Here is an 18,475-nt window from a genome sequence, read left to right on the forward strand (position 1 = left end):
TTTGGTCAAAGAACTATACAAAATTTCGTTTGTACTTCAATGTTGTGTGGAGAATCGCTGCCGGCTAATCGGATCCATGTAAAGTAAGCCATTGTGTGGTATCATTAGCAATAAAATTAATTATAATGTATCTCGTGTGAAAACTACAACTATACGCAGTATACATATTTCTCTGTATGTATCTTTATCCGACAAAAAACGAACGACAAAGTATCTAGGACGTTCGGGAAAAATAAAGTAGAACTATTCAGTAATCTTAATCATGTAAAATATAACAAATAGAAAAAATATGAATATACGTTTTGTAAGTTATATAAACTTTTTTCTTACCCTTTGCTGACGACAGTTCCTTCAGATAAAAATATCATTCTTGTAAAAATTGAGGTATATGTATATCTACAAATAGATTATGTTAGCAGCGTGATCAATGTTATCTTTTGGCCAAATTATATAAAATTAAAAAAGATTTTTTTGCATATATATCGTGCTGCGATTATTACGCAGTTCACGTGAACTCGTGACTTTCTTCCAATCGCCCTAGATATTTAAAAAAATATTTGATCTATCTTAATTGCTAAAGCCTGAAACAAAAATGCAATATTTTTTTAGGTCCTATTGTTATTAGTATTATTGCCGCTGGTGGTGGTGTTATTGTTATTATTGTTATTATTGGAATTAAGTGGGCTGCTAATGTTGTCAATCTCACGCTGAGCGCGAGAGATCTTCACTTTATCTCGCGGTGTACCATCCTCGCCAGTTTCCATCGCGAACATTTTCATTTTCTCCTTAAAGCTAAGCTTTTCTGGTACCGCGCCAATCTGCGAGTTTTGCTGCTGTTTCTGCTTCTCCGCCAGTCGCTTTTGTCTCGGGTCCCTGCAATAGTAAAGTGTTTAGCACACTTGCGTCAAAGATTCGTTTATTCGGTATTAATTCTAAATCTTTGTGTGCGTGTGCGCGCGCGCGTGGTGTGACAAAAACTTACTTATAGACTTCTTGAGCTCCGATTACACCAGGAGTGGCACCACTAAATGAAGTCCCGGAACCGTCCGGTGTCTTGGGAGAGGCTAATAAATTCTCCGCGTCGTTGATAAAATTCTAGAATATAATTGAATAATAGAGTAATACGTATATTGATATGTGGCAAATACATTGAATAGATGCAAAAATTCATGTCGGATTTTTTAAATTAAAAGTCATGTTATCTGATATTAAAAAGTTTTTAATTAATTAACTAAATAGTTTTCATCATTTTTTAAAACTTTTTTCCAATGTTTGAACACATATGATTATCATTTCGATCATAGAATGTATAATCATCCATGTGAAATGTGAATCATCTATGGCGGTTCTCGTCAATGAATTCTGAAACGTGCTTTATTGAGGCATTTCGATGGGAAAAGATAAAAAGCTTTTGTTAGGTCTAGATTCCACAATTCTTATCTTCGATGTCAACTTTTGTCATCACTATAAAAAAATATCTTAATAAGTATCATCTGTGGACCATTTGATTTTGCGATAGTAACGAGTCGAATAACAATTTCTCTTATGAAATAATTAATAGCTCGGAAAAAAATTGCTAAATTAACTATTCGAAATGTCAAATAAAAAAATACTCTCCTAAAATATAAAAGAAGTAATATAGATTAAGGATTTATAAACTGAGAAACAGCACATCGGTTGTTTTGTAACACACGACTCTCTCGCAGATTTTTTTTTTATTCTAATGCTGAAAATGTTACTTTATATAGTGTACATTAGGTATGACATTTGTTGAAATCGGACATGATCTTTTGCGCATGCATGACCTTGGCGATACCATCCATGGTCAAACTAATAACATATGATAAGTCTTCGATTAAATTTTGATCGAAGGTTGAATTTCAATTCAAACGTATGTTTTGCAACAAGAATGTATATTTTTTAACAACCAGAATGATGTACGCATAAAGCAACAATCATAGAGATTGGCATAAATTATATATAACATGGAACATGAATGTAGATTACATAGGATAAAATATGAATAGAACATCCAATATTACAGCAAACAATGAATTTGAATGAGAGACACATAATTATTAAATGATAATTGGTATAATAGACGATTCATGCACCATAAACATAATGACAGCATAATGTAGCAACGATCTGTTTTAACATTTATACCTTACTTGTTTATCTGCCATCGTAAGCATATCGACAGGATATTCATATTTATAATAATTTGTATTACATATATATAATTATTCTCTCGAAAAATAAATACAAAAAATAAGGATATATGTGACAACGTAAATACAAAAATAATACATTATAAGGAAAATGTAAAAGATTAATTTATAATTTTTTAAATTGAGGTCAAATATGTTAAAGCAAGGATAAAATAAAAATACAATAAGATAAAAGATGTAAGGAATAAAAAATAGATGTTATAATTACTCACATTGGGATCTTCTCTAATGGTATCCATCGAGATTGATGGCGGGTTTGACGTTGCAGATGATACATTACGCAGCATGGATTCACTATTTGCACTCGCATCATGGAAAGAAACTCTTTTGATAGATGTTAATTGTTGAGAAGTGGGAGGTAGATTAGATGTGGTCGAGCCGTTCGATCTGAGAGCACTCTGCTGAGACATAACGGCGTAACTAGAACCTCGTTCTGGTGGTGGAGGCGCATCGTTTACAATATTTTGCGAAGCTATAATAAATATCATAAATACTACATAAGTTGAATCATGTAATTATGCAATTATTTAAAACACGATTAAAAAATAAACTCTACCTGTAAATCTTTCGTTAATAGAAAAAAAATGTTTTAAGAAAATTTCTTTTTAAAGAAATATGAAAAAACAAAGATACTCGAAGTTGAGAATGTTCAAAATCTATAAAAATTTTAAAAACAGTTTTAATTTACTAACATATAGATACGTTAGGACCATTAATAATCAAGTTGTCTAAGCGCAACATGCCGGGATGAAGGTGACTGCGCGGATGTTGATTCGACTGGTAAGTTTGCTGCTGCTGTTCTTCTTGTTTCTTCTGATTCTCCTCGTATTCAGCCTGCTTTCGCTTTACTTCATCCATTCTCCGTTGCAGTTCCCTATCTTCCACGGAATGCGACATGCCTAAGGAATAAGACTTCTGACCAGAACTGAAATGGCTATGTGTGCCATAATTAGCTGGTAACACATGCTCTTCATTCTGACTCATCGTTTGTTGCTGTTGCTGCTGATTTGGTTGTACATGTAAGCCACTATTTTCTTGACCAGGACTGCTCATTTCGACATTTTGAGGCGTTGTTTGATTGGGCAAAATGTGAGCGTGGCTGCTAGCGACAGATTGGCTGCTCAGGAGAGGCAAACCACCTCTCATAGACTGGTTGCCTGTGATTGTTCTCGATAAAATCGGTGGCTGCAGAGCTCCTTGGACAGTTCTGTCTTGACTGGCTGCCATCCTTAGCAAGCCCTGAACGCGCTGCACACTCTCATTGTCTAAATCGTTGCTTTCCTCATCATCGTCTTGATTGGCAATTTCCTCTGCACGCTTCTGGAAATCTCTTTCTAGTTGAAGAGCTCGTAGTTGCTCCTCCTGCTGCTGAGTCCGATGTGCCAGTGCGCTTAGTTCAGCAATCTGCTGATCTCGCCATTGACGAGCAGCTTCTCTTCTACGAGCTTGTTCCTAAAGATACCAATATGTGTTAAATAAATCTTTTTAAAAAATATATAATAAAAATTGCACAAAATCCAAGAAATTTGTTTTTAAATTTCTTAACTGTACAACAATTATCAAAAGAACAAAACTTCAAGATAAAAAAATGAATCTAAAATAAAAGTTACCGTTCTCATTTTATTGTTCCTTTATTAATTACCTTCTCTTTTTCTTCACGTTGCCAAGGATTTGTCGCGCTATATTGATACTGACGTGGTTGTTGCATGGCACTGATTCCTCCCACAGGATAGTAACTACCTCGTGGTGGATCTTGCATACTTGCGGTATATCTGCGGAGTTTTTCTTCGTTTAAGATCATACTAAATCATATAACCAATAAATGACCTTTAAATTCATTAAAATACATACCTCGTGTCGGTTTGTTTGTATAGAGGGTGCGTTGAAGTGCTGGGCGGCGGTGGTGGTGGACTTTCGTTAAATGTATCCTCAGACGGCAAAGCCGGTCTCGTTGGCGGCACTTCTGTAGAGTGGCCATCTCCGTTTTGCGCACGGTTGACGTTGTCATTCCCATATTGATCGACGCGATGTTCTAGATTACCATTTGGATAATGCGGATTATTCTGTGAACCCGCGAAATGTCGGGTTTGTTCGGCGTATGATTTTGTCTCCTGGCTGCTCGAGTCTCTACCGAGTAGATTCTCATTGGGCATCGGCTGATGATCACGCGCGATTAACTCATTTTTCGGTTTGGGCATTATCATCGGACCATATTGATTTCCGATTACCGGATATCGGTTGGGATACTGATTGTATTGACCATATTGACCATACTGCGTGCTATTGTATTGAGCATACTGGGCATCCGGGTAATTGTAACCGGGCGTGTTTTGTCTCGCGGCGTAGTTAGAGGTTGTTCCCAGACTCGATGTGGTACCGAGTGGCCTTGGTGAACGCAAGTTTGGCACTTGTTGCGCAGGAGGAACCGTCATTCGAGTGCCGATGTTGTACATCGGCGGTCTATGTTGATTGAGCAGCGGTGCACCGCCACGTAATTCTCGTCGGCGTACTTCCTCCTGCATCTCTTGCATCTTCGCCTCCTGGCGGATAATGTCGCGTGAAGATTGGGAACGTGGTGGTGGACCTCCGATGTGCTGCTGCATTTGACTACTAACTGCAGAGTAGCTCTGATGTTGGCCTTGGGTAATGTAAGCGGATGTGGGACGATCTCGAAAATGGCTACCAACTTCCATAGTAGAGGGGCGGTTTAATGAGTTCTGTGAACCCTTTAGTGAACCCTTTTGGATATGCTGAGGATTTCTGCAAGGCATGACAATTAATTTAGAAAGTACTCAAAACAGTTAAGAAAAATTATAAGATTACATTCAAAATTAGTTTACAAGCGCATGTTTATTTTAAATATCAAATAACAATTAAACGCCAAATGTGGTATAAAAGAGGTGTTTGCATAAAAATAGGAAAATATGAGCTTAGATTACAATATTTATACCTATCATCTGACTGCTGTGGACTGATTTGTTGCTTTACAGTTGAGTCTTGATTTCGATAAATACTCAGATTCTGATAAAATCGCTCTGCTTCTGTGCCCTGTACATTCGATGGTGCATTCATGTGCGACGTATTTGGATTCAAATTGGGCGACGATTGTTGCCTGCTGACTAAGCCAGTAGATGGTAAAGTTCCGATTCTCATGGGATCATGCAAGTTATGACTCGACCTATATACATACACACAAGAATATGTTATCTTACAAACAACATATCGTTTCTCGCAATTTAACAGAATGTATAATTTACAATAACATTACATGATATAAAATTAATATATAAAAAAAGATTGATTAAATTTTCCAGATTTTAGATACTTTATACGTTGATACTTTCAAAAAATTTATTATTCTGATGCCCAATTTCTTCACCTCTAGATAACTTTATCCAGGAGATCTCTCCTAGAATACAATAGAGGTATCTCCTGGATAAAGTTATCCGCAATTTATCTGGAAGTGAAGCAATTGGACATTAAGAATTATCTCTAGTTTCTTTATAGGTCATTTCAATTAAATTAAAAATGCGATTATATTTACCTGGAACGTAAGGAAGTTGCACTGTTAATCGTCGCCATAGGAGGTGGTTGAACAGGCGGTGTAACGCTGTTGCTAGAAGAAGCTCTGCTATATCCGGGATTGAATACTTCATGCTGTTGCTTAGCCTCGGTACCCATATCTATATAAATTCCATTTTTATGTACAAGAGAATAAATAATATATCCTTGCATATACTTTTCTATGAAATATATCCTTATCCTACTTAAATTAAAAGAGATAAACGTTTCTCTTATTATATTTAATATAACAGTATTATAGTAAAATTCTAAAACTGTACAATTCGATAAAAGAAGACGTCCCACCTATACTAATTTATCTAGTGAAATTGATAGATAAAGCTGTGTGATTTCGGGCATGATGTGCACACACACAAACAAAGCTTGCTCTTACTTACTATGCAATGCTGGCACAGACTTGCTGCTGTGGATTTGTTGAAGAGTGGCGTCGTTTCCAAGCCGCGACGGTAAATCCCGCTCGCTCATGCGACGAGGACCTGTGGTAGCCCAAAGCGGGTACACAAAGAGATAGCTTTGAGTTAATGCTTTGATGAACATGAAGGTGCCGAGGCGCAACATTAAAATGATTACTCATGCACATATGCAAAGCATTTGTTGAGAACAAAAAAGCTTTTTTCTAGGTCGCCGAAATCTAATTTTGACAAAGTGAAAGTGATGAAAAAAGAAAATGTCATATGGTCAACTATAAGATTTTTATAGCAATAACGAGCTACGCTGAGCAAATTTGTATATGCACACATTGTAACATTGTTTCAACAGAACTACAAAATAATTCTCATTGGCTGTATATTAAAATATTGATATAGGTATTTAAAATTCAAAAGTGCGTGGTACATAATTTTAATAACAGAAAAATATTGCATTGGATTTGCTGAAAAGGCATTGTACAATAAATATTAATTATTATTTAAACATATACATTGCGTACACATTTGTATTATGTAATTAGTTTGTTAATTAGACATATAAGAACATATAATTATAAAATAAAAGGTACTTATTTTGTCACAGTTATTATGTAGTTCATCATAACTGAGTAATTGTATCTAACATGAAACATTCTCTTTCTACGCACATAATTACCATTATGTGCACGCAATACCACAAGTGTATTGCTAAACATATTTTAAATATAGTAATGGAACAAAAGAGAAAGTACTTTAAAAAAAAATTGTATTAATACATCATGCTTGCGTATAGTAAAATATATCGTGTTATTATTGTGGAAAATATATTGATGTTGTATTTTATAATTTGCAGGATGACACTTGCTAATTCATTCTTCAATAAAACGAAATTAGACATTAAAATATCAATTTAACATAAATAATATGTGTTAACATAAATAATATGTTAAATTGATATTTATATCAAAAACTAACCAAATCAATTTTTCTTATTCTGATCAAATCTTCTCTCAGTTTTCTTTAAAGAAAAAATTTTTGTATATGTATTGTAATACATATAACAAAACAGAAACTATACTTATATTGTTCTAAAAACTATCATTTTCCAGCCTATTATCTATAATTTTATACAATTTTATAAAGATAATTTGGTCAGTTTTTAATTACGTTTTATAACCATGTCACAAAATAATGTAATACGAAATAAAATGTGAAAATAATTTACATTGAAAATCATTTGAGTACCACATTTGGCTGTTTTATAAATAGGAGCAAACGCAATATATATAAACAGATCTAATAACCGTGCGACACTGATCAATCTGCAAAAGTAAATTTTTCATTCGTCTCATTCAAGCGAAATAAAAGTGCTTGAAGAAAGAAAAGTCCGACTATAAATGCACATTCAATGTATCACACGTAGTGGTAGCTTACGCAAAGGTGACTGGTCATCATCTTTCAGTGAGCTGATCTCGCGAAAACTCCAACCATAACTTTCTGAATCGGACTTCCGTCTTGAAACGTCAAAATCGCTTTGAGATTTTCCTTCTATTCTCAATTTTTGTCGTTCTGTGTCTTTCGCTTTTTTACGTGACAATTTGAGAGAGTTATCTTTCAACCGATCGCCGCTTACACGCTTCATGCGAAGTCTCTTTTTCAGTAACCAGTTCGATTTCTGTACGTCAGCAATTCGTTCTAAATTCGTACACTTATCTTGCTCGTGCGATTCTCTCTTAGATTCCAATTCTTCAAGCGATAAATGATGAATCCAATGCATATCTTCTCCATCCTCGAAGTCTGATTGATCACCATAGAATTTGTCAAATTTTGTTTGGGTTGAGTGAACAGTAATAGAATTTATCGAATTGTCCCGCTTTCTCGATCCCTTTTTCGGTTTCAATTCTTCAAAGGAACGATGACAGTGCCATCGTACACTTTCTTTAGGATTTGAGATCAATTTATCGTAAGACTTGCAAGATGAATCAAGTTTTTCGCACATATTTTCAGAAGATCGTGTTCGATCATCAAAATCAGATAAAAAATTACTACTCAAAATATTTTCACAACTTCGTGTTAATTTAGTAGACTTGTCATGAAGATCTGTGGCTCTTTCAGTCTCTTTTTCATAAACTGCAGCACCAATTAAATTATTTTCGCTATTACAAAGAGGTCTGGCAATTCGCATTCGCAAAACTGAATATTTATTATCACCTAATCGTGAATATATGTTTGTATGTGACGTCAATGAGCTTTCTGAGGTGTCGTTGGAGCAATTCTTAACACCAGAAATATCTATAAAGCATTTAGGATGTTTTTCGCAATATCGATGAATTTGTGACTTGATATCTTCCGAGGATTGAGAACTTTTCGCAAGATTCGATAGTGACAACATGATGAAAGATGAAGGAGATCGAATGGAAGGCAGAGAAGATAACGAACAAGTTTTTTTCATTTTTTTAAAGTTATCGTCTGTATCGATCAACGACAATTTTTCTCGACGTGCTGCCTCTAATTGCTTTATTAAATTCAATTGAATTGTATCATCAACAGCGGATGTTTCATTATTCTCATTTTTTTTAAAAACGGTAGAATCTTTTATCATGCCTTGCTCTGGTATAAATAAAGGTGCATCGGTGTTATCTAGATTTGAGAATTGCTCGAGTTGTTCTGCGATTACTCGCTGCTGCTCGAAGGAGAGTTTGGAGCTACTTTTTTTAATGTTATCTTTTTCAGTTAACATATTTTTTTGGCTTTCATCTATAAAAAAGGCTTGAGATTTGTTGCCATCGGTTTGCATGCCCTCCATTTCAACAAAATCCTTTTTGGTATTAAAAAATATTTGATCTTTGTTACTATTATGCGATATGTTTTCAACTTTTATTAAAGCTATGTCCTTTTTAGTTTCAAGTAAACTTCGATTTTGATCTTTAATAATATCTTTATCGTGATTTTCGTCCTTTGCTTGGTTACTTTCCTCAGTATCAATCGTTTGATTGTTCATTGGAATCCTGGCAATTGTGACTCGTTTAGTGCCGCAATGATGAAACTTACATCCCTCGATTTTAAAATCGCCATCTGCTTCAACATCAACTAGAATGGCATTGTTGCATCTTTCATCCGAACAGAGCTGAGAGTTTTCATCTTTTTCTCTTGCCAAATCTGAATCCGATTTGTATTCTTTTCGCGTGTGACAAGGATGGTGCAAATGTTCATCGGTTTTACGCGACGTCATGATATTTGGCTCTGACACGAATTGACGGGAACCATTCAATTTGGTGGATTTAAATTTGATCAGTCCGGCGTCACCAAGTTTCGAGAAATGTTTCGCTAATGCTGCGACTCTACCACACCCTAAGCGTACTTCTTCCGGTGACTTCCAACACTTCTCCATTTTAGATTCGTCACTGGACACGTCGTTGTTCAGTCCGCTCAAATCGAGATGTAATTCTGGCATTATCGTGTACATTTTAGGAGTCGAGATTCCTTCCTCGGTATCTCTGTCGATTCTACTTGACGCGCAATCATCGTTAATCGTGGAACTGGATTCGTCTGCACAATCTTCAGAATTAGACATATCCTCTAATTTATCCTCATATCGTTCATCAATGTTCAATGAATGTTTTGTAGCATCCACGTCTTGAAAGCGCAAATTGTTATCTGATTTAGATTCTACAACGGAATCTGATCCAATTGTAGTGTCTTTAATAAAAAATGCTGATTCATTCGTAGGAAACGAGCTAGTCAATGGAAAGTTTGGGTTGTTAGGTGTATTTAACTCAAAACTAGATTCGTTTAAAGTCTGTTGTCTATTACGCTCTACATTTGTGCGATTCCGAGAATTTTTAAGATTAAAGTTGTCACAGCCAGCTTTAATACAATGCTCGCATTTGTTACTTGGATTTGTCTGAACACATTTAGAGGAAATTGTGAAATTAATATCGTCGGTTTGATCAATGTAGGGTATATTATCGAAAAGATTTCTATTGACAATCAGCGGTTCCGTTAGCAGCGAATGTTTATAGTCTTTCGTAATTCCTGCATACTCTTGCAGCGGTGTGGTGGTCCTTTCGAACAGATTTAAAGCGTTTGTCGAATAATTCAAATTACTCATCGCGGCTTCACCTTGTTCTGTGCTACCGTCTCCTTCCTCTATAATCTTATCGTCACTCTCGTCACTTTCATCCTGATATATGACGGACGATACCTCAGTATCGCTCGTGATAGAAATCAAGGGACAAGGCATACGAGGTCTCGAGAGACGGACAGGAGATACGGTAGGGGTGGATGGACAATAGACGTGTTCTCTGTCATCGATGGAATAGACACTGGAATACGCGCCTCTTTGACGAAAGAGCGAGTCTTGCTGCATGGAACGGTATTCATCAACATCGATTCGTGGAAAACTTCGGTCGATCTGATTACGGTAAAAGGGTGTCTCGAAAATATATTGAGATGGGATCGCACCTGGTTGAACTAGCTCCTGACACGGCGCCTGCTTCGGAAAGGACAATAAGTTGCCCATTGAGTGTGACGTAGCTGGTTGATTGATCGTCTCCGTTGCCTCTACTGCCGGCTCTGAGAGCTCGGACTTGGGCCGAGTCTTATACGCTGCATGAAACAAGTGGTTAGTCAAGCGTTAGTAAAGCAGGCTTATTTTCAGCGAAGCAAAGCGAAAGGCATTATTCCGACAGAGCGATTACTTGGATTAGAAAATATCCACTAGCGATATAAATCTGACCAGTATTTCGAAGAAAATAAGATCTTGTTGACACGTGTGCTTGAAGTAAGAAATTAATATGCTTGACACTGTTTATAAAAGTTATTTTATACATCATTAAATTTTAATTCAATTTATAATAGACAATTTTTATCACGTGCATTATTTGCATTATGTGTGTAATTTTCTTTATGCACTTTATCAATTGAAAAACTGTATTAATATGAATGATAAAGCCTATTTATAGATTGATTATTTTTTTTCTTACTCCAAAAGCTAAATTAGTTCTGGAAATTACAACATTAGTTATTAATCTTTGAATTTACCTCTTGACATCACAGGAGAAGGTTGAGATAATAACGTTGCGAGTCCGTGATATATAGCACCTTGTTTCGCAACTTCTAATGTCACGATCGGACCGGTACGTACAAGATATTCAGCAGCTCTACAAATAAATTTTAATAAATAATATTTTAAACATTGTTAAGAAATTTAAGTTAAAATTATATATGTATATTAAAGTTTTTCGTACTTTTCCTGCGTTATCCCAACCAGACTTTGCCCGTCTACCTTAAGTAGTTGATCGCCGGCCGTCAATCTACCGTCCTGGAAACACATAAAAATAAATCAATTAAATAATTATAAAACTTTTTTCTCAGAATTTATAGAAGTTAAATTAAAATTATTTTCATGTGTGTGCACGCGCGCATGTGATTTTGATTCCATAATCAGGATTTCAAAAATTTTATTTATTATTAAAATTGTGTCTTGTTTTTTTAATTTTAAGGAAAGTTTTAATTAATCTAATCATATTTAATGTAGTATAATATACTTAATTTAATTTAAAAGCATATAATTACAACTTGGCACATCCTAAAAATGCTATCATGTATAAAATATTCAATACTAATCAATATACATTAAATATTATCATACATTTTAGATAAGATTTTGATATCATAAGAAATGTGGAATATTTCCAAATAAATGGCAATTACTTACAGCGTCTGCAGCACCACCAGCAACAACACTTTTGATGTAGATGCCTAATCGATCTTGTCCTGCGCCCTGTGTGTATCAAAATTAAAATAACAGATTTAATATAGTTTCATTATAATAAATGAATATACTAAGAATGCACACCTTTGCTGCAACGATGCTTAAGCCCATACCGTTAGTACTCTTGTGCAATTTAATAACATGTATCTCAGGTTGAGCTTGGTTTTGATTTGTGTGACTAATATAGCCACCTGATCTATTACTCATTGCGCTGGGACTACGCAACTGCAAGAAATTAAAAAAAATTACATATAAAAATATTATTCTATATAATTATTAAAATCTACAATTATTAAATTAAAAAGATACACACATATAAAAAAGACAGATTATAAATGCTATGATTTGCTTATTATTAATTTTCGTATTAAAAGCTATGCAAAGATTTTTATATGAAAATTTGCAGCTTACATTGTTGTGGTCTATCATGTAAATGGTCCAATAACCACTACTGGTAGGTTGAGCTGCCATTCGACATAATCCGTCTCGTTGCAGAGGTGCCAGAAATTCCGCTAATCCCGGTGGAACACCTCTTATGACTTCGCAACTGTAGCCATCCTCGGGAAGTAGTAATGCTAACCCTAGGACAGGTTCCTCTTCTAGTCTTATTTCGCGGCCGTCTGCACGCGCAAGTGTATCCGCGACACTCTCTGCTACCTACGATACATAAGATCAATTGTATAAAGAACATGAAATATTTTATTAATTATTTTAATAAGATATAAATGCAGATTATTAAATATACTCACTTTCACTACGTTCTCGATCAACTCGGCAGGTAATCTAGGCTCGTCCGCGGCCGGTTGATATTTTTGTAGTAACGCCCTCACTTGTAGAGAATTTAATTTAAAACAGGTCGAGCTTAGCGTGGCCAACTCCTCAGCATTATATTTCGGAGCTTGTAGTAGATGAGTCGCCTGCATGATCGTTGCCAAATGGCATTGACTGGCGAGTTCTAGGCCTTGCCTTTCGGCCCAAGTCTCTAATGCGTTCAACCTCGCTTTGAGTCTGCGTCCGAACCATCTGACGCACAAATTTCCATTCGAGACGAGGGTATTAAAAGCCGTGGCATTAATCGCGTGAAACAGATGACTAAACAACTGTATCGTCAATGCGGCATTCACCCGGCATCGTCGTAATAAGGCCATCGTGTTTGAAAAAATCTGTAGTACTCCAGCCTCCTTCGCCGGTTCATCTGCATCGGCCATGAATTGTGTCATTGCTGGTGTAAGCTCTAATGTGACGCAGCGCACCAACGAACCAAAGGCTGTGTGTACTGCTTCTGCCAGAATGTCTTGTGCTCGCGTGGAAAATGCACCCACGTGCCGATCGCTCTTCAACATATGTAGTAACTCCGAGCCGTTCGCTAGCCAAAAGGCCAACGACGAAGCGTCCATGTAACGTTCCTGTAAATATAATTTCCTTAAGATTCCTCATATACTATTCGTATTATTCATAGACTATTCGTACAAGTTATTATTACATAAAAATAATCATTTAAAACATAATCATATTTTTAGGTATCTAAACTAAGACACTTTGAAATATATATTTACTAAAATAATTTAAAGATATTTCAAAATTTACATGGACCTAAAAAAATTAGGCTTAAAAGAACGAAATTATTCACATGGAAATACCTGAATAACGCGTTGTATCATAGTAGCAACATTCGCCAACATGACGGTAAGTCGATGCGCTCTTTCCGTAGGCTGTAATTCTGGTCTGTAATGAGTGCTGGCGCGATATCTGGCGCTGAGATAGAGAGTGTACGTTGGCGCCAACTTGAACTGTGGTGCCGAGGGTTCTACATCGGTAATGACAGCATGAAGAAATGTCTCCTCTGTCTCTTCGAGAAACTCTAAGACAGCTGGCAGAATCGGATCGGTGCCTCGTGGTTGCCGATCGTATTGTGAGAGCCTGCTAATAATCAATAGGCATTAATTTCTTTTCTTGTAATCTACTAGTCAAATTTCCAAACCTTCTGTTGATTCAAAAATAAATATCAATATTTTCAAAAAAATAATTGAATGGTATACATTTATACAACATTATATGTATTTTACAGTTTCCTCAATTATGAATAATTTTACATATACATTTATATAATATTGTAAGAAAATACTGACAGTGTACGTTCTACAATGCAATGCTATTCTAAAAGAATGCTTAATAATATATAATAATTGTGCATTTAATAAACTTAGCTAAATTGACAAGCCGTAAATGTAAAGTAATAAAAAGATTAACTTAAAGAATTAAAAAAAATAAGCTTATATAAATCGTGAAAATAACTATTAATTAAGTCAAGTATACTCTTTAAATATTCTATAAGAAATGCACAGAATGTTTTTAAGAATGTTTCACACTAATTGTTCCTGATAAAAATCTTGTTACAAAGATCTTTGTATTATAATCGCCTTTCATTATGTTGAATTATAAGTCTTTTGTTATATATGTATAAATACGACTTTAACATATGTTAATAATTTCTAATCGTAAGTATTTTTTTTTCAATATAAGTTGAGCATCATAACCCGTCATAAAATCATCATTAATTGACTGCGACAATTTATTTCTAATTTTTTATCACGCTAAAGTCTAGAAAGTAGCCGAACGTGTTACTATATTTTACGTGTTTTATCATATAACTTATATGATTATAAAAGCCAAACGTGAGTTTTTAAACATTGATTAAATACAGTTTTTGTATTAATATATATTATATAATTACGCGCATTAATTACAATGCCAATTCCCAGTAGCCTTAACTTCCTCTTATTTTAAATTGTTTTGAAACATAAGAAATTCAAATTGTTAATTATTGTTCCGGTTTACTACCTGTTGCCGTCCCTGCTGCTGCTCAGACTAGCGGTCTCCACGTTTCCATCCAGGTCAAATGTGGTCTCGTAATTGTGTGTGGGCTCCGATGGGTGCGTGGGACTACGAGGACTACGAACTGCTGCAACAGCAGACTTCGAGGGGCTTGATGGGGCCACTCGCTCTTGGGCTTGACCCGGGATCTGACCACCGCCGTTTGGTGTTCCAGATCCCGGATGAAACTTCTCTGAGCTGACGTCCTGACTGGTCGCATCCGGCGAGCGTCTATCGTTACATGTGTGCAAAGCGAGCATCACGACAGGAAAAGCAAACATAAAGCATATCAAGCGAAATAAATTCAAAAAGTGCAAAAAGTGTAATAAAAATTTGTGAGAAAATACGTTTAAATTCTTTAACAAAAGATACGGCCGAAAGTATGGAAGATTTTTAATAAAATGTGATAATCAGATTAATTAAGAAAAAAAGTTTTTTTAATCTTATCTTTCTTCTTATTTAATAAAAATATTTATACTGCGTTTTTCCATTTATAAGTTTTAACATTTATTACAAGTATTCCATACTTTCATAGAAAAAAATTAGTTTAGGTCTACAATTTAATTCTCGGTCCCTTTTACCAAGCAAAAAGAAGTCTTCAAATGCTGCCTTTCGAATGATATAGTTTTCGCTACTATCTTATGAGGTTAGATTCGCAGCACTGACTCTATTATACCTTATCTTACAGTTTAAAGATGACCCTTCAAAATGACTATATCGCGAGAAAAAGATTCAAATCTGAACAAGTGCTGTAGTCGACTAAATATAAGGGCCGAAAATTAAGTTGTAGACCTAATAATTCAGGAAACTATCAGAAATTTACATATATATAAGATTTAATGCAATACGGCAACAAGAGTATCTAATAATTATAATGATATGAACTATTGTTCTAAGTGCATTCACATTGCAATACAAAAAGGAACATGTACTGATTAAATTGCAACGAACGTGCAATATTCGCGTTTATTCTCATCTGATTGCAACGAGAGAAAGGAGAACATGAGTTGCAAACTTACCGGTCATAAGCGTAGTCGATCTGTTTGTTGGAATCGTGTCTCTGCCTAATGCGCTCTTCCGGTGCCGGGTCGATGAATCGAAAGGTGTGCATTCTGCCGAATTTGATGATAGCTCCATTCTGCAAGTGTGCAACAACAGTGAAGTTGATTATTATATTTGCTCTTCAAATCGGTGGTCTTCAAACAATTCAATATATAAAATTAAATTTGGTTCGCTGCAAATTATCTTATTTAATTTTTAATTATATGTTTTATTATTGTGACTTGGAATTTTTATTTATGGACATGTTACTTCTTTTTCTTTTATTATTGATAGGGCAAAAAACTTTTATATTTACACTTTATATTTTAGAATATTGTTAATTTCTTGTTTTTATATATATTTTTTCTATTAGGATTAATTATGCTTACGACACCAACATTGACTGAAACTTGCACTAGAATTGAGAATATTTTTTGACTTAATTATTTTAATTTATAATACTTCATATATTTTATGTAACATTGAAAATGACCCGATCGGAGTTGAAACGTTTGTTTTAGATATGTTTATATGATTGTTTAAATTAAATTGTTAATTTACTTGGCTCGTTGCCCTCTTTAAGTTTATACTGTTTTATAAAATTAAAGTTTGTGTGTGTTTAGTACTTTATAATTTTTTTTATAAATATATTTAATCATATAAAAAATATTTAAATTAAAACAGTTGTATTCAATCACGGATCACAACAAATAAAGAAAATCTTTATTTATGAATATTTGCTTTATGAAAAATTTGATTATTTTTATATAATAAAAATAATTCAAAACTAAAAAAAGTTGTACTTGCGATTCGTATTAAGAAGAGTAATCAGATTTACATGAATTACACAGTCATATACAAGATGTCCTCGGTAATTCTGTCAACAACGCTCATAGGAACAAAACTAAATTAAATTATCTCTAACATTTTACAATTTTCGCAATAATTAACAAGATATTAATTTCTAAAGATCGCGAAATAAGCGAGTTGAATATCAGACCGCCAAAGAGTAGAGTTGACAGTAGATTGGCTGGTTACGCGATCATTAGAAATTAATATTGAAGTATTAAGTTAATTATTGCGAAAATTGCAAAATGGTGCTGACTTCTCAAACGAGCGTTGTCGGCAGAATTACCAAACACCCTGTATACGACACATCCCTGTATACAAATATCCGATTGCAAAAACGGACGAACCTGCAGAATGGTCGTCTGATGTATCCTCTGATTGTTAACGTATGTATGCGCGTCTCTGGAACATGGCGTGAGAGTTACAATGTTCTCGGTAAAGGCTATAACGCAATGCCTGGGCATCACCGTTGGTCCCGGCAGCATCAATGTTTGTGCTTGCACCGCTTGTGGTCCTATCGGTCTCTCCGATCCTACCTCTGTGACATTCGGTTGTAACCGATGTCGCACTCCGGCGCCATTTGGAATATCGCTGCCGTCCGGATTGAGTTCCAGCAGAAATGGTAGCCTCTCGTCTTCATACCTATAAAAAGCAACCATGGCTAATGTGGTTAAGACGTTCGTTAAAGGATTAAATATCTGCTAAGATCCGCAACTACGTCATAGAACATTACAGGTCACTAAAATAGAACTGATTAATAATAGGACTAAACATCCATCAGGTAAAGAATGTCGAGTAACTTTTAATGTATATATTCTCCGAATAAAAATTTTCCTAAAACTGACATACTTATGATCCAGCTCGTTCCACTTTCCGGCAGGTTTCTTTTTACGTTTCCGCGGCATGTAGTCTGCGGGCCTCCTCCTCACATGAAACATAATGGAACCTGCAATAAAAGTGTATGTCGTAAGATTTTATCCGAGCACATCAAAAGAGGACAAACTGTGCTATGTAATATAATCTAGTATTCTAGTACATGTATAAATTATAAATTTATAAAATCAAACAAGAATTGTACAAACAAGAGGAGTACAAGTCATAATATAGACAGACATTTACATTAACAATTCCCCGAAGAACAAGAATTGACATATAATGACATAGAATTGCTTGAAAATTTCTTAAAATTGATAATAAAATTGACATAAATATAATATATAAATAAAACCTATAACTAGATAGATGGGCGTAATGAAGGGCATCAAAGATTTCATCAGTATAGTTCTAGGAATAGAGTGAGATCGGTAGGAAGAAAAAAGGGAAAAGGGAAGAAGTTCTTCCATCGTTCATAGGAGTGTTCGTCGGTTGACGTGAGGATGCGTGGCATATAATAATCCCGCATGAGAAGCTTCGCGGCAAATCGTCGAATTAGTATGATAGGCTAGATAGGGATCGTGCATTTTTCTCGCGTTACAGTATTACACCGCGTGTTTCCTACGCCCAACGCACGTGTGTATGCTTCAAAGCACACGGCGCGGCGCGACGGTGGCTTCTCACGGAAGAAAACGGAAAGAGAGAATGACTCTTGGCTTCGGGTCAGCGCGCCGTACAGTCATTGCACCCGCCGCCGCGCTACCGTCGCCGTCGCCGACGTTTTCATCACGTTTTCCCTCGTCCTTGCTTCTGTAATTTCTGCAAACGGCACCACCTCGTAC

At 35.3% G+C, this 18,475-nt stretch overlaps 1 protein-coding gene across 1 annotated transcript in view; it reads right to left on the reverse strand.

Moving 5' to 3' along the window:
- Positions 1 to 336: 336 nt before the first annotated feature.
- cno (adherens junction formation factor afadin) overlaps positions 337 to 18,475 on the reverse strand; it is a 46,080-nt gene continuing 27,941 nt past the window's right edge. The window contains exons 7-27 of the mRNA XM_018549318.1: positions 17,610 to 17,706; positions 17,108 to 17,402; positions 15,890 to 16,008; positions 14,838 to 15,101; positions 13,637 to 13,916; positions 12,746 to 13,402; positions 12,408 to 12,653; positions 12,081 to 12,221; positions 11,940 to 12,005; positions 11,470 to 11,543; positions 11,264 to 11,382; positions 10,685 to 10,828; positions 6,191 to 6,289; positions 5,776 to 5,914; positions 5,182 to 5,409; positions 4,083 to 4,991; positions 3,874 to 4,003; positions 2,924 to 3,683; positions 2,444 to 2,703; positions 983 to 1,095; positions 337 to 873 (exon numbers count right to left, since the gene is read on the reverse strand). Of these exons, the coding sequence (XP_018404820.1) occupies positions 606 to 873; positions 983 to 1,095; positions 2,444 to 2,703; positions 2,924 to 3,683; positions 3,874 to 4,003; positions 4,083 to 4,991; positions 5,182 to 5,409; positions 5,776 to 5,914; positions 6,191 to 6,289; positions 10,685 to 10,828; positions 11,264 to 11,382; positions 11,470 to 11,543; positions 11,940 to 12,005; positions 12,081 to 12,221; positions 12,408 to 12,653; positions 12,746 to 13,402; positions 13,637 to 13,916; positions 14,838 to 15,101; positions 15,890 to 16,008; positions 17,108 to 17,402; positions 17,610 to 17,706 (5,408 nt within the window). The 3' untranslated portion in view covers positions 337 to 605. The remainder of the gene's footprint in view (positions 874 to 982; positions 1,096 to 2,443; positions 2,704 to 2,923; positions 3,684 to 3,873; positions 4,004 to 4,082; positions 4,992 to 5,181; positions 5,410 to 5,775; positions 5,915 to 6,190; positions 6,290 to 10,684; positions 10,829 to 11,263; positions 11,383 to 11,469; positions 11,544 to 11,939; positions 12,006 to 12,080; positions 12,222 to 12,407; positions 12,654 to 12,745; positions 13,403 to 13,636; positions 13,917 to 14,837; positions 15,102 to 15,889; positions 16,009 to 17,107; positions 17,403 to 17,609; positions 17,707 to 18,475) is intronic.

This window comes from Cyphomyrmex costatus, unplaced genomic scaffold (genome assembly GCF_001594065.2).
Source record: "Cyphomyrmex costatus isolate MS0001 unplaced genomic scaffold, Ccosl1.0 scaffold8, whole genome shotgun sequence".
NCBI lineage: Eukaryota > Metazoa > Arthropoda > Insecta > Hymenoptera > Formicidae > Cyphomyrmex > Cyphomyrmex costatus.